The 13,308-nt window shown below is 46.6% G+C and overlaps 1 protein-coding gene across 13 annotated transcripts in view; it reads left to right on the top strand.

The window, feature by feature from the left end:
• LOC142587262 (uncharacterized) overlaps positions 1-13,308 on the top strand; it is a 29,320-nt gene extending 16,012 nt beyond the window's left edge. The window contains exons 4-11 of one of the 13 annotated variants that reach the window (XM_075698127.1): positions 60-122; positions 242-268; positions 374-436; positions 556-582; positions 692-754; positions 1,189-1,215; positions 1,323-1,385; positions 13,045-13,308. In XM_075698127.1, coding sequence (XP_075554242.1) covers positions 60-122; positions 242-268; positions 374-436; positions 556-582; positions 692-754; positions 1,189-1,215; positions 1,323-1,385; positions 13,045-13,244 — 533 coding nt within the window. In that variant the 3' untranslated portion in view covers positions 13,245-13,308. The remainder of the gene's footprint in view (positions 1-59; positions 123-241; positions 269-373; positions 437-555; positions 583-691; positions 755-1,188; positions 1,216-1,322; positions 1,386-13,044) is intronic. The other 12 variants (XM_075698129.1, XM_075698130.1, XM_075698128.1 and 9 more) reach the window with 12 other exon arrangements.

Below are 13,308 nucleotides of genomic sequence, written 5' to 3' on the forward strand. Positions count from 1 at the left end.
AAGCTCAATTCCGTCGATAGCCATCGTGAAATCGGTTCTCTCGGGTTTTTTTTTTCTAGGGCCTGGCAGCAGTCAAGGCACGGGCGACGGCAGAACCCCGTCTGGTGCGTCCGGGCCTGCGAGTGAGTGCAGCTGCTGCCTCCCTATGCAAGCGAACTTTTAATGCAATTAGCACTTATTGAGTACTTATCAACCTTTTCGATGGCCGATTGTCTCTCTGTGTGTCTATCTGCGTCTCCAGCGTTTTCCCACCAACTTGGGTCAATTGGTAGGTAGCCCGTGATCTAAAAAGCAGCGCAACGTTGATTCAAGACTAAGCTGAATACCGTCGATAGTCATCGTCAGATGGGTTCTCCCGGTTTTTTTTTTCTAGGGCCTGGCAGCAGTCAAGGCACGGGCGTTGGCAGAACCCCGTCTGGTGCGTCCGGGCCTGCGAGTGAGTGCAGCTGCTGCCTCCCTATGCAAGCGAACTTTTAATGCAATTAGCACTTATTGAGTACTTAACAACCTTTTCGATGGCTGATTGTCTCCCTGTGTGTCTATCTGCGTCTCCAGCGTTTTCCCACCAACTTGGGTCAATTGGTAGGTAGCCCGTGATCTAAAGAGTAGTGCAACGTTGATTCAAGACTAAGCTCAATACCGTCAATAGTCATCGTCAGATGGGTTCTCCCGGTTTTTTTTTTTTTTCTAGGGCCTGGCAGCAGTCAAGGCACGGGCGTTGGCAGAACCCCGTCTGGTGCGTCCGGGCCTGCGAGTGAGTGCAGCTGCTGCTTCCCTATGCAAGCGAACTTTTAATGCAATTAGAAATTATTGAGTACTTCACAAACTTTCCGGGGACTCATCGTCTCTCTGTCTATTTATCTCCATCTCCAGTATTTTCCCACCAACTTCGGTCACTTGGCAGGTAGCCCGTGGTCAAGAGGGTAGCGCTATGTTGATTCAAAGCTAAGCTCATTGCCGTCGACAGTCATCGTGAGATGGGATCTCTCGGGGGTTTTTTTTCTGGGGCTTAGCAGCAATAAAGTCACGGGCGATGGCAGAACCCCGTTTGGTGCGTCCGGGCCTGCGAGTGAGTGCAGCTGCTGCCTCCCTATGCAAGCGAACTTTTAATGCAATTAGCACTTATTGAGTACTTATCAACCTTTTCTATGGCTGATTGTCTCTCTGTGTGTCTATCTGCGTCTCCAGCGTTTTCCCACCAACTTGGGTCAATTGGTAGGTAGCCCGTGATCCAAAAAGCAGCGCAACGTTGATTCAAGACTAAGCTGAATACCGTCGATAGTCATCGTCAGATGGGTTCTCCCGGTTTTTTTTTTTTCTAGGGCCTGGCAGCAGTCAAGGCATGGGCGTTGGCAGAACCCCGTCTGGTGCGTCCGGGCCTGCGAGTGAGTGCAGCTGCTGCTTCCCTATGCAAGCGAACTTTTAATGCAATTAGAAATTATTGAGTACCTACGGGGCAGAAACATGGAGGCTTACGAAAAGGGTTCTACTCAAATTGAGGACGACGCAACAAGCTATGGAAAGAAGGATGATAGGTGTAACGTTAAGGGATAAGAAAAGAGCAGATTGGGTGAGGGAACAAACGCGAGTTAATGACATCTTAGTTGAAATCAAGAAAAAGAAATGGGCATGGGCAGGACATGTAATGAGGAGGGAAGATAACCGATAGTCATTAAGGGTTACGGACTGGATTCCAAGGGAAGGGAAGCGTAGCAGGGGGCGGCAGAAAGTTAGGTGGGCGGATGAGATTAAGAAGTTTGCAGGGATGGCATGGCCACAATTAGTACATGACCGGAGCTGTTGGAGAAATATGGGAGAGGCCTTTGCCCTGCAGTGGGCGTAACCAGGCTGATGATGATGATGATGATGAGTACTTCACAAACTTTCCGGGGACTCATTGTCTCTCTGTCTATTTATCTCCATCTCCAGTGTTTTCCTACCAACTTCGGTTACTTGGCAGGTAGCCCGTGGTCTAGAGGGTAGCGCTATGTTGATTCAAAGCTAAGCTCATTGCCGTCGACAGTCATCGTGAGATGGGATCTCTCGGGGTTTTTTTTTCTGGGGCTTAGCAGCAATAAAGGCACGGGCGATGGCAGAACCCCGTTTGGTGTGTCAGGGCCTGCGAGTGAGTGCAGCTGCTGCTTCCCTATGCAAGCGAACTTTTGATGCAATTAGAAATTATTTAGTACTTAACAACCTTTTCGAGGGCTGTGTGTCTATTTATCTGCGTCTCCACCATTTTCCCACCAACTTGGGTCGCTTGGTAGGTAGCCTGTGGTCTAAAGGGCAGCGCTATGCCAACTTGGAGCACTGGGTATGTGTCACTTGATCTGTGCCACTGTTCAATCAACCTCTTCAATGCTATCGTGAATAACTGTATATGGGAAACTAGGTGTGTACCACGCTTCAATGAATTTTTTTGAAGATAACTTGACTAACCGGGTGTGCGCCACTGCGTATGTGCTAGTCTTCAGTGACAAAGAAGAGTGTGTGAGTGAGTGAAAAAACTTTATTTCGAATCAGAACGATTCGCGTCCGGCGAGTTAGTGGGCTGGGGCACCCGCCGGGGTTACCACCAAGAGCTCTTGCCTCTCGGCGGCTTCCTTGGCCCGCTGGTCTGCCCAGAGTTGGTCATCCATGTTCGAGCTGAGCAGCGCGGCTTGCCATCGCGCGCGGAGGCTGTCGGTGGAGGCTTCTCTCACATTGACCTGTATTAGTTCCTGGCATTCCCATAGCATGTGTTGTAGCGTAGCTCTGGTGCCACACACTTTGTATATATCTGTTGTGTATATGTCTGGATAAATAGTGCGCATTAGTATCGGGCTCTTGTAGGATTTGGTTTGTAGCTGTAGCCACTGGACAGCTTGCGATCTAGTTTCTATATCTTCAACATCGGGCTTAGAAAACTTGTATTACAACAGGAAAACATCCCAAAACTCGGATGTGCCTTCTATGCCGACGATATCACCCTATGGGCAACCAAGGGTTCATACGGCGACAGAGAAAACACCTTACTCACAGCTATCGGATACGTCGAGTCATACCTAACCACAGCAGGAATGAGATGTGCCCCACACAAGTCGGCGTACCTTCAAGTCCGGCCCAAGCAAACTAAGATACATCGAACCCCGCCAATACATCGCGAGATTGCCGGGCCACCTATAAAGCGCGTCCTGACAACACGCTTACTAGGTATGCTCGTCCAGGAGAACAACGGCATAAAGGTAGCGTCAGAGAAATTAAATCACGTTATCAGAAGCATCGCATCACTCATCGCCAAAGTAGCGCGCAGCAAAGATGGTTTCACAGAGGACGAAACCTTAAGACTGGTACAAGCCCTCGTCATCAGCCGTGTCCCGTACGCACTCCCGTATCAAGGGAAGCGCAAAAGCGAGGCCGAGCGCATGGACACTTTTATGAGAACGGCGTACAAAACGGCCTTACAGCTACCATCAAGCACAAGCACAAAGAAATTACTAGCGCTAGGGGTATACAACACCTTTGAGGAGTTAGCAAGTGCCACCCTCATAGCGCAGAGGGAGCGCCTCAACAAAACACAACAGGGAAGGCACTTTCGTCAAGCTTGTGCAGCATTGTCTGTTGTGGTTAAGTAGTGCTGCGACAAAGCTTCGTTTGTGTTTGTAACGTGCAGCGTCTACAAAGACCGCGTCCTTGCTCCTTCCGTAGTTCTTCGGAATGTTCTTTGGTGTTTTTCCTTCTCCTGCCCACGTGGTGCATAAAATGCATATTCTTGAGTAAGGGGGTACCGTCAGTTCGGCCCTTATTTCCTTAGGTATGTCCCGTTTGTCTCCTTGTTGTGTGTGGTAGCGGATCCCTAATTTATCTAGGATGTGTCTGCCCGCCGTCGTCTTGGAGAGGCGTTCGTATTGCGCTATACGTTGCGCTTCTATTTGCTACTCTAGCGAGCTGTGCAGTCCCAGCCCTAGGAGTTTCGCCGTGCTCCTGCTTAGCATGATTCCAATCGCTTGTTTATCTATCTTCCTAATCAGGCCGTCTAGTTTCTTTTCTGCGGCGCCCCATCTGTGGTATGCCGCCACATAAGTGATCTGACATAACGAACGCCTGGATGATTCTCATGGCGCTTGCTTCTTTCATTCCCTCGTGCCTGTTGGTAATTCTCTTGATCAATCGCATCGTCAAAGTTTCTCAGGCATCGTCTGAGAAACTTTGGCTTAGATTTTGCGAATAGTTTCTCCGTTGGTGTCCTTGGTTTCTGTGATCAATCTCAACACCCTTATCTTCTAGACTTTGGGTATGGGTTGTCCATCTTGCGTCATGAGTTGTATGTCTTTGTAGGTCTCTGTGTTGTAGCTCTTGATAGGTCTCCCCTTTAGCGTTGGTCTGGGCAGCAACAGCTCAGATTTTTCGACCGAGAATGTTAGACCGGTGTCTTCTAGGTATTTCTCGACTGTTTCAACAGCTTCTTGTAGTCTCTGTTCAATCGATCTATCACTGCCATCGTTTATCTATAGCGTGATGTCGTCCCCATAGATTGTGTGGTTAAATCCTTCGATTCTTTGTAATTTGCTAGGAAGACCAATCAGAGCCAGCTTAAAGAGCATAGGCGGTATAACCTATCCCTGCGGTGTGCCTGCACCGCCAATAGGCACTTTCTCGGACGTCAAATCTCCTACCGTGATTTTTGCCTCTTTATCCGTTAAGAAGTTTCGTATGTAGTTGTACGTCCGCTCGGCCAAGCCAAGGTTGCTGATTTGGTGCAGTATGGTTTGGTGTGCCACACTGTGGAATGATCTAGCCCGAAGATGGATCGAGTCGATCTCCCAGTTTCGTCTATTACTTGGTGATTCATTTGCAGCATGGCGTCTTCTGTAGACAGGTTTCTTCGAAATCCTATCATCGTGTTTGGGAGTAAGTTATTGTCTTCTATGTAGTTGGTGAACCTCGCGAGGAAGGCATGCTCCATTAGTTTGCCCACGCAGGAAGTTAAAAATATGGGTCTTAGATTCCCGAGAAGAACCTTTAAAATTTATCAGGTGCTCGACAGAGCCAAACCCGTTCACGGGCGCACTTCTCAGTGGCACCGCTAGATGGTGCAGCGCGCGCAGTAGGAGGAGGAGGAACAGCGTCAAGTTGTCTTTATCGGGGATTCTAACGTGCTTGAAGCAGATGTGGAGATAAGGAATAGAGTGGGTGCAGGCGAGCGAGTCCAGATTACCAAGCTTGTGGGGAAACTGCCCAAGGAAGTGAGAGAAGGTCAGGCAGCACATGTGGTACAAAACGAAGGAGCGCCTCCTACTGCTGACGATGGCAGGAGTAATTAACAGACTGCAGGGACGGGGGCAAAGAGCACGAAGCAAATAGACAAAAAGGTTACTGATCTCAGGAATATTTCAAAAAATTACCGACGATTACGTTACTTCCTAATGCGAAATTTGAGCGCAGCAAATAAGCTGTTTCACCTTTTCGATAGATTGAGGCAAAGAAATCGAGCAACACATGTATGCGCTATCACAGAATTTTTTTTTATTTTTCACACGTATTCCTTTAACAAAGACTCCACTAGGTAAGCTTCTGCTTCGGCGGCACGCACCTCTGGATTCTGACGGCGACGGCGCTGGGCCTCTGCTCTGGCAGCTCGTTTAGCAGCAGCAGCAGCAGCAGCAGCAGACGGAGGACTTCCATCGGTCGTCTCGCTCATGGCTCAGAAAGAACTGGCAGATAATTTCGCAGTGGCGAACGGCAGCGGCAATTTCGGCTCGGGCGGTGCACATATACAGATCCGCCGCCACCGATCTGGCTCTCTGATTGCCACCGCACAGGGCGAACGGCAGCGGCAATTTCGGCTCGGGCGGTGCACATATACAGATCCGCCGCCACCGATCTGGCTCTCTGATTGCCACCGCACAGGGGTTGCATTGGAGGAGGAGCGAAGAAAGGAATTAAGTTCGAGCCGGCGCTTTGACAACCGGAGACTCGCAGGAAGAGGGGGGAGGGGGGCGGCGTGTACACCCAGCGGCAAACGATGGGGGCAGAAGCGCGCGCAGCAAGCGGACAACACGATAAAGGGAGGAGGGAAGAGATAGCAGCGGCTGACTGATGCCGCTGACGCCGATAGTGAGTCAACCCCAGCTGCGGAGTTGGTTTCAGGGACAACGCCGCCGATGCCGACACAAACAATATGATACCCTCGCTTCCGCAGCGCTAAGAACCAGGTCTAGCCGTGGGAAGGTGGTCACGTATTCGTCGACGTGCCGGGGCCTACGTGAAATAACCGGCGCGTCGGCAACTGAAGAGCACCCTATCCGCCACACAAGAACAGGGGGGGGGGGACCCTTTCCACCTCTTTCTGCATGGCGGCGACGGTGTTCTATGCAGTCACGTTATCTTGACTCTCTAGCGGCGTCAGCGGCATCCAGCGGTATCAGTCGGTCGCTGCTAGCGCTGGGGGGATGAAAGGGGGGCGGAGCTGGTTACGAGGCCGACGACAACGCCGACGACGACGCGAAACCGAGGAACGGACGCCAAAGAGCTGCGCTCTAAAATAGTGCAAATCAAAGTGCGCATGGTGGCAGACGTTGAAAGGCAGAAGAGTGAAATTGAAAGGGCAGTGCTTGCAGTGAACAGGGAAATTTGGACACTAGCTACGACAACGAATTTTACCGTCGTTGACATCAACCGGCGAGAGCACCGACCAGGCCGCGAAGTCACTTTTATGTGTGACGGGATGCATTTTAGCTAGAGTGGAGCAACGCCGGTTGATGTCGATTCGCGACCCGTGCAGCAGCTTTCTTTAGGCGCGACCCAGGCAATCGGAAAAGTATGTTAAGTATTGAACGTACCGGCACACAGGCAAAAATTGGAAATAAAGCACACGGGGTTAAGGAAAAACACGTAATGTATAACTATACAGTCCGTACAATTTGTTACATAAGCTTGCAAGGTAGTCGCGAGCAGGATAAATGGCTGGAAATACAAACACAGATGAATGATGAAGCTGTTCGCCTGTACAACCTGACCGAACTGGATCTGCAAGATTTAAACTAGCCGCCTGTTATCGATAATAACGTTCGGAAAGGTGGCAACAGAATGGCTGGGTCAATGAAATGCGGAGGTGTTAGCATGCTACTTAGGCGAGGCATGAAGTGGCAAAGGATAAAATATAGGCCCACATATAGGGAGCATTTATGAATTAGCGGTAGATGGGAAGGAAAAGGACATGACAGGAAATAGCTAACCTATGGACATGTTTTGATAGCTTAGATAAAAATAAAGAATCGGTTGATTGCATTAGAAGCGCTTTCCTACATACATTCAGCTCTTAATAGATGAACACCGGTTAACCGACGAATGAGAAATAAAATTCGCCGCCCCTATCGAGCCTGCCAGCTAGTTTTATGAGCCTTGCCTCGCTTTTGTAACCATATTCTGTAAATAGTTTGCAGCACAACGACCACTTCTTTCGCGTAACAATGTTAATGAGTTCAGGTAATCGGACCACGTGACATAGTGAGAGATCTTAATGCGGGCATGGAGGATTTAGAAGAATATGCTGATTACGATGGTTCTCTAGTGCTAGATCTGCGCGATCAATACAACCTATTAGTTTAGACCGAGAATAAGTCTCACGCACAGATGCGGAAGCAGACAGTCAGGTATCGACTACGCCTTAGTCTTGGAAACAGCCTACGAACGACTAGACCAAATGATGATAGATGAACGCTGAAGAGATAGCCTGGGTAGTGATCACAAACCTCAAACCTTAAACTGTGGGAAAGATTCTAACGCAAGACACGCAAAAACAGCAGCAGAATGCTTAAAATTTAATGAGAAGTAAATTCCATAGATCGCAAAAAACATAGACAAGAAAATGTAGGTGCTTACTACAAAACTCCGGAAATATAACGAACTGGTAGACATTATGTAGCAGCAGATAAGACAGACACAGCAAAAAGAATTATTGAAGTGGAAAATGCAATCCTTGTAAGTGATGAAACAAGGAAGTAATGCAAGCCATGTAAAAGTTCAAGCAAGCGTCTAGGGATTATGGAAAAGTAAAAAAATTTGGATTAAACGAAGAAGACGTACTCTTTAGATGGAACAAATACCGAAAAAAGGAAAGCGTGGCGAGTGAGCTCGTGCAAGAAGAAATAAATGTAAAAAAATCAATTATGGAGTTTTACGTGCCAAAACCACCTTCTGATTATGAGGAACGCCGTAGTGGAGGACTCCGGAAATTTCGACCACATGGGGTTCTTTAAGGTGCACCTAAATCTAAGTACACGGGCGTTTTCGCATTTCGCCCCCATCGAAATGCGGCCGCCGTGGCCGGGATTCGATCCCGCGAACTCGTGCTCGGCAGCCCAACACTATAGCCACTGAGCAACCACGAGGGTAAATAAATGTATACTTGAACATTGGGTACATATAATATTCGCAAAATTGACAAAGTTGCACCAAAAAGATTTTGGAATCATGTAAACGCTCTTGGAGCTCCAAAGAAAAATTCGCAAACGGCTATAAGGGATGAAGAGGGTAACATCTTCGAAGAAGACAACGGGTCTCGGTACATCACGAACATCATTATAGTGATAACTTCGGCAAGAAAAAAAGCGTGGTCCAGGTTCAAACCAATCCAGTAAGAAAGAAGCCTGAGAGATAGAAATTTAGTACAGAGAGCTTTCACGGGAAAATGTTGTAGACAATGTTCCTAATAACACGGCAGCAGGACCAGATAAAATTCAAATAAAGCTAATAAAACACCTGGGTCCAAAGCGCAAGGCATTGCTGACTAGTGCCGTAGAGCAAGTGATTAAATCGAAGAAAATTCTGGTTGGAAGGCGTGAAAGCAAGATGGAACTCATCTACAAAGTCAGAGGTGATAAGGATAAGACGAGCTTGTACAGGCCAGTCATGCTAGCATGAGAAGTATATCGAATGGTAATACCAGCCATGAAATTCGAACTGCCAAAGTGAGTGGCGAAAAATCATATATCGGGGGAGCTACAGAATGGATTCAGATCAGGCAAACACTTAGATAATATTTTTGCATATGCACACTGTACAAAGATTTAAATAGCTTAGAATGGACTGTTATAGATATCATTTCTATAAATTAAGGGCGCTTAGGACAACGTAAACAGGAAATTCCTGGAGGATGTTTTCAAGCACGAGGGCATAAATGACGATTACACGGAGCTGATGAGGGATATTTATAAGGACAACTAAGTAAAATTGTACGGGAAGGCCGAAATTGTAAAGAAGTTGGGGAAATTCACCAAGGACTGACGCAAAGATGCCATCTGTCTCCATTGTTGTTCACGCTTTACGTAAACGAGATAGAAAGACCATTGGAAAACAGTGAATTAGAATTTGGTTTATCCTACATGCGTAATGGACAAATGGTGCAACAGAATATCCCTGGACTGATGTGTGCGGATGACATAGTGCTACTAGCGGACAATATAAGAAATGTACAGATACTTGTGAATATCTATGGCAACGCAGCAACAAATCTAGGCCGTAAGTTTAGCTCAGAGAAATCGGGTATTGTGATTTTTTAATGAAGATACGAGTAATTACCTGGTGTCAGTTCAACAGCCAGTTATACCCATTGTCGAACATGCATCCACTATGATAATATGAATATAAAGGGGAAGTGGAATGCAGGAACGATGAAACATTGAGCACTTTGAGGCCACAATATGTACAAGGTGGTTCGTGGAATCTGGAAAGGAGTAATGGTACCAGCGCTAACTTTCGCAAACGCCATTCTGTGCTCGAAATCGGATATCTTGTCGTTGTTGGAACTTAACGAAAGATCGGCAGGGCTTTTTGGGGCCCACAGCAAAACACCAAATGAAGCAGTGCAGGATGTCATGGGTTTGGCCTCTTTCGAACTCACAGAAGCACAGGCCGAAATTAATTTTCAAGAAAGATTAAGAAACACTGATCAAAATAAATGGACCGGGCAGCACCGGGTAAAGAGCACAATTATTAGTACATCAAAAGTGTGGCCAGCATCCAAGTGCAGGGCAATTGAAAGTGTAAATAGACAACCAGAAGTCATCAGAAAGAAGGTGGGGGAAACGGACCGTAAATTGGATTCAAAGACTCCAAACAACAAAGATCATGGATATTTGCAAAAATGACAAGAAAGGGATTAGGAAAGAAATTCTGTACAATAACCCTAAGGACAATGCCCCGCTATTTGAGGCTCGAGCTGGTTGTCAAAAAGGACAAAAAGGACAAAAACATAGACTAGCTGATATTCGCAACAAGATGAGGCGTGTATATGCTGCAGCAAAAATCTGGAGACCACTCAGCACATCCTAATGGAATGCAAAGGGATTCACCCAGTAGGTAACTCACACCTGCCAGAAGGGCTGGGATTTAAAGTGTATAGAAGCATTAACCGACCAGCAGAGACGTGCAGAGTATTGATGGAAAAAAACAAGGAAGAGATTGATCGCACCGGATTCGTTACAGGCGTGGGTAACGGCACAAGGTAGATATAGAACTTTTCAGGAAGAAACCAAACATTAGGGGGATGTAGGCGAAGGGCTAGACAGAAAAGCCTATATCGCGTACCTGAGTAACTCAAGGAGCCTAGGTAAATATTTCTCACTATACCGTGTCAAAGGGGGTGCTAAGAAATAATAATAATAATAATAATAATAATAATAATAATAATAATAATAATAATAATAATAATAATAATAATAATAATAATAATAATAATTAACGTAAGCACGAGTCAGGATCCCGGCTGCATGCACGTTTCGCCGGTTACAATACGGTGAGTCGCTACATGGCTTCAACGCTAATCGAACTGGCGTCGACAGTCTTCGTGAGATGTGTTCTGCGGGAATTTTTGCTCTTCTTATTATAGTAATGTTCCAAGAAAGCTCAGAAATACATGTAAAGAGGACTTGCTAAAAACTGTCACCCATCACTGGGTAAATACCTGCGGTTCATTGAAGTCTTTCTCAAATATTGGTTACGTCTTCGTGTTTCCTAATTAATTAATTAATTAATGCCGACGACGAACGCTGGAGCAGTGCCACGAGCGCGTTCACGCGGTATTGCCGAGGGGCGCCAACGAGCCAGCTGTTAACGAACACAACGAAGCTGGAGCCAATGGGGCAATGCTTATTATAGTTTTTTTTTTTTTCTACACGCAGGCACGATAGTGTTGGAAGTAGCCCTTAACAGCTTCGCTGTAAAAGAACTTTTACTGAAGGTATGCATGTATATTGCAGATCGGTATCAAAAACAGTAACCGAGAATTAGGTATGATAAAGAGAGATACATAGTTGCTATGACTTGTGAAGTACAGGTGCTTCTGTATCGTGCAAAAGCAATAATGTTATATAAGGCCGTTTCATCTCAGGGGATGACCGAAGGAATAAATTGTGATTGTCTCCAGTTCTATTGCGCGCATCCGGCCACGCTGGTTAGCTAGCGCTAACATTGGACATAGCTCTAAAGGGCCACCAAATTTCCACGGGGCCATTATTTTGGCTGCAACTCCAACAGCCTAATTGAATCTACTAGTCTGTTTCTGCATTGTTCTGGAAACTGTGGTAGTCGTAGCATAAGATAGGCACCTATTCCTGCAGAAGATTATGCTAACACACCAGCCACATTGACCACCAAAACCAATCGCACAGTTTCACGATATTATTACAATTAGTATTTGAAACAAGTGAATATTTCCTGCATGAATTTAACTGTATACATGCAGAGTAGTGTTAGGAGGAAGTTAACAACGCGTGTCACAGGCACGAAGAATCAAACAACATGCTTGCAAGCGCGCCTTTAGCGACGCTTTTTCTTCTAGCGTATGAAGTTGCGGAAGCTGTACTAGGGGCCAGCGGAACTAAGCTAGATGGTGTTGGGAGAGCGCGTTTAAGACCGATTTACGCTCGAGCCGCACGCCGCACCACTCACCATGCCGCCCGAGTGCGGCCGTGCGAAAAATGACCCATGTCTGACAAAGGTGCACAAATGTCGGTTTACACTGCGTCCGCACATGCTTTCTAAACCTAAATTTGAGCGCCTTTATGCCACATATGCCATTTTCTGCAAGAACGCACGCGTGCGGCATGGCGAAGCGGTGTGGTTCGAGCGTAAATCGGCCAGTGAAGCTTTCTTTGTGGCGTCCGAAGGTGCGGACGCTGTAGTGTGGGACCAGCGGGTCTAAACTGGCTGCTGTTACGAGGCCCATTTTTTTTCCACTCATTTGAACAGCCCTATATTTATCAATATGATCAGAAGTCTATATTTGCCGACGACAGTGTAACTGGTCCCTATGAACTGTTATTAACATTGAGTCATTTACCTCTATACTTTGACCCGGGAAACCTCCCTTCTCTTCGCATCTTGTTTATCTCTCTCTCTTTCTCACATTTATAGATTATATGAAGGCATCGTTCGCACACATCAAATCAAATTGTGTAAAGCAAAGTGTCACTTTATCGGCACGACGCTAAGGTGCCACCTTTCAGGCGAAGCGTGCGCGGCGATTCATTTTTACTCTGTGCCAACAAGCACACCTAGGGAAACGACGGCGCATGCCAATCTAATTGCATAACTTTTCTGTACCCTTCCAGTATAATTACTGAGGAAATTATATGGATTTCATGTCATTTCTGTGTAATTTTTCACAAGAATAGTACGGGAACTATATAGAATTATTGGAGTTCATACGGCACGCTTCAGTAGCTGAAGTCTTCAAATAATTCGGCGACTGGATAGCTACGGGCAGCATTCCCTCATTTCGTGGCGCGACTTTGCATTTAAGCGCTTCAGGGCAGACCAACGTGCAAATGATGTCTGGATACATCAACCACATGGAAATCAGCTCCGAAAGGCACTTCTGCCGTTTCTGTGAGGAGTGTGCCTTAGCGAGTATATTACGCCATGTGGCAATCCATGAACATCCACACCTTCTCCCTAAAAACGAAGAAAAACGAGAATAAGTCATAAAACATATCAAAGAAAAAGAAATCTTTTTTTTCTAACCTAAGTTCCTTGTTTGTCTTGTCCCTTCATTCAAATCAGTGAAGTTGGCGTGTGGGAAGGACGAAATTTTGACAACTGAATCACCAAACTGCGGCGAGTGCAGCTGCGGCTACAAGAACCGCGAAGATGGAAGACCTCCTAACTGCTCCTTGACCTTGGTACTTCGATGTGCTTGCAGAGACACTTTGTGCCGAAGAACTAATGACAGTATATGCGTCTCTAGAAGTGATTGCGACTAATAAACGCTTTAGCTGCCCTTGAGCTTGCGCCTCAAGGTCGCTGAACAATAAAAAGAAGTAAATA

Source organism: Dermacentor variabilis, chromosome 7, assembly GCF_050947875.1.
Source record: "Dermacentor variabilis isolate Ectoservices chromosome 7, ASM5094787v1, whole genome shotgun sequence".
NCBI classification, from domain to species: Eukaryota; Metazoa; Arthropoda; class Arachnida; order Ixodida; family Ixodidae; genus Dermacentor; species Dermacentor variabilis.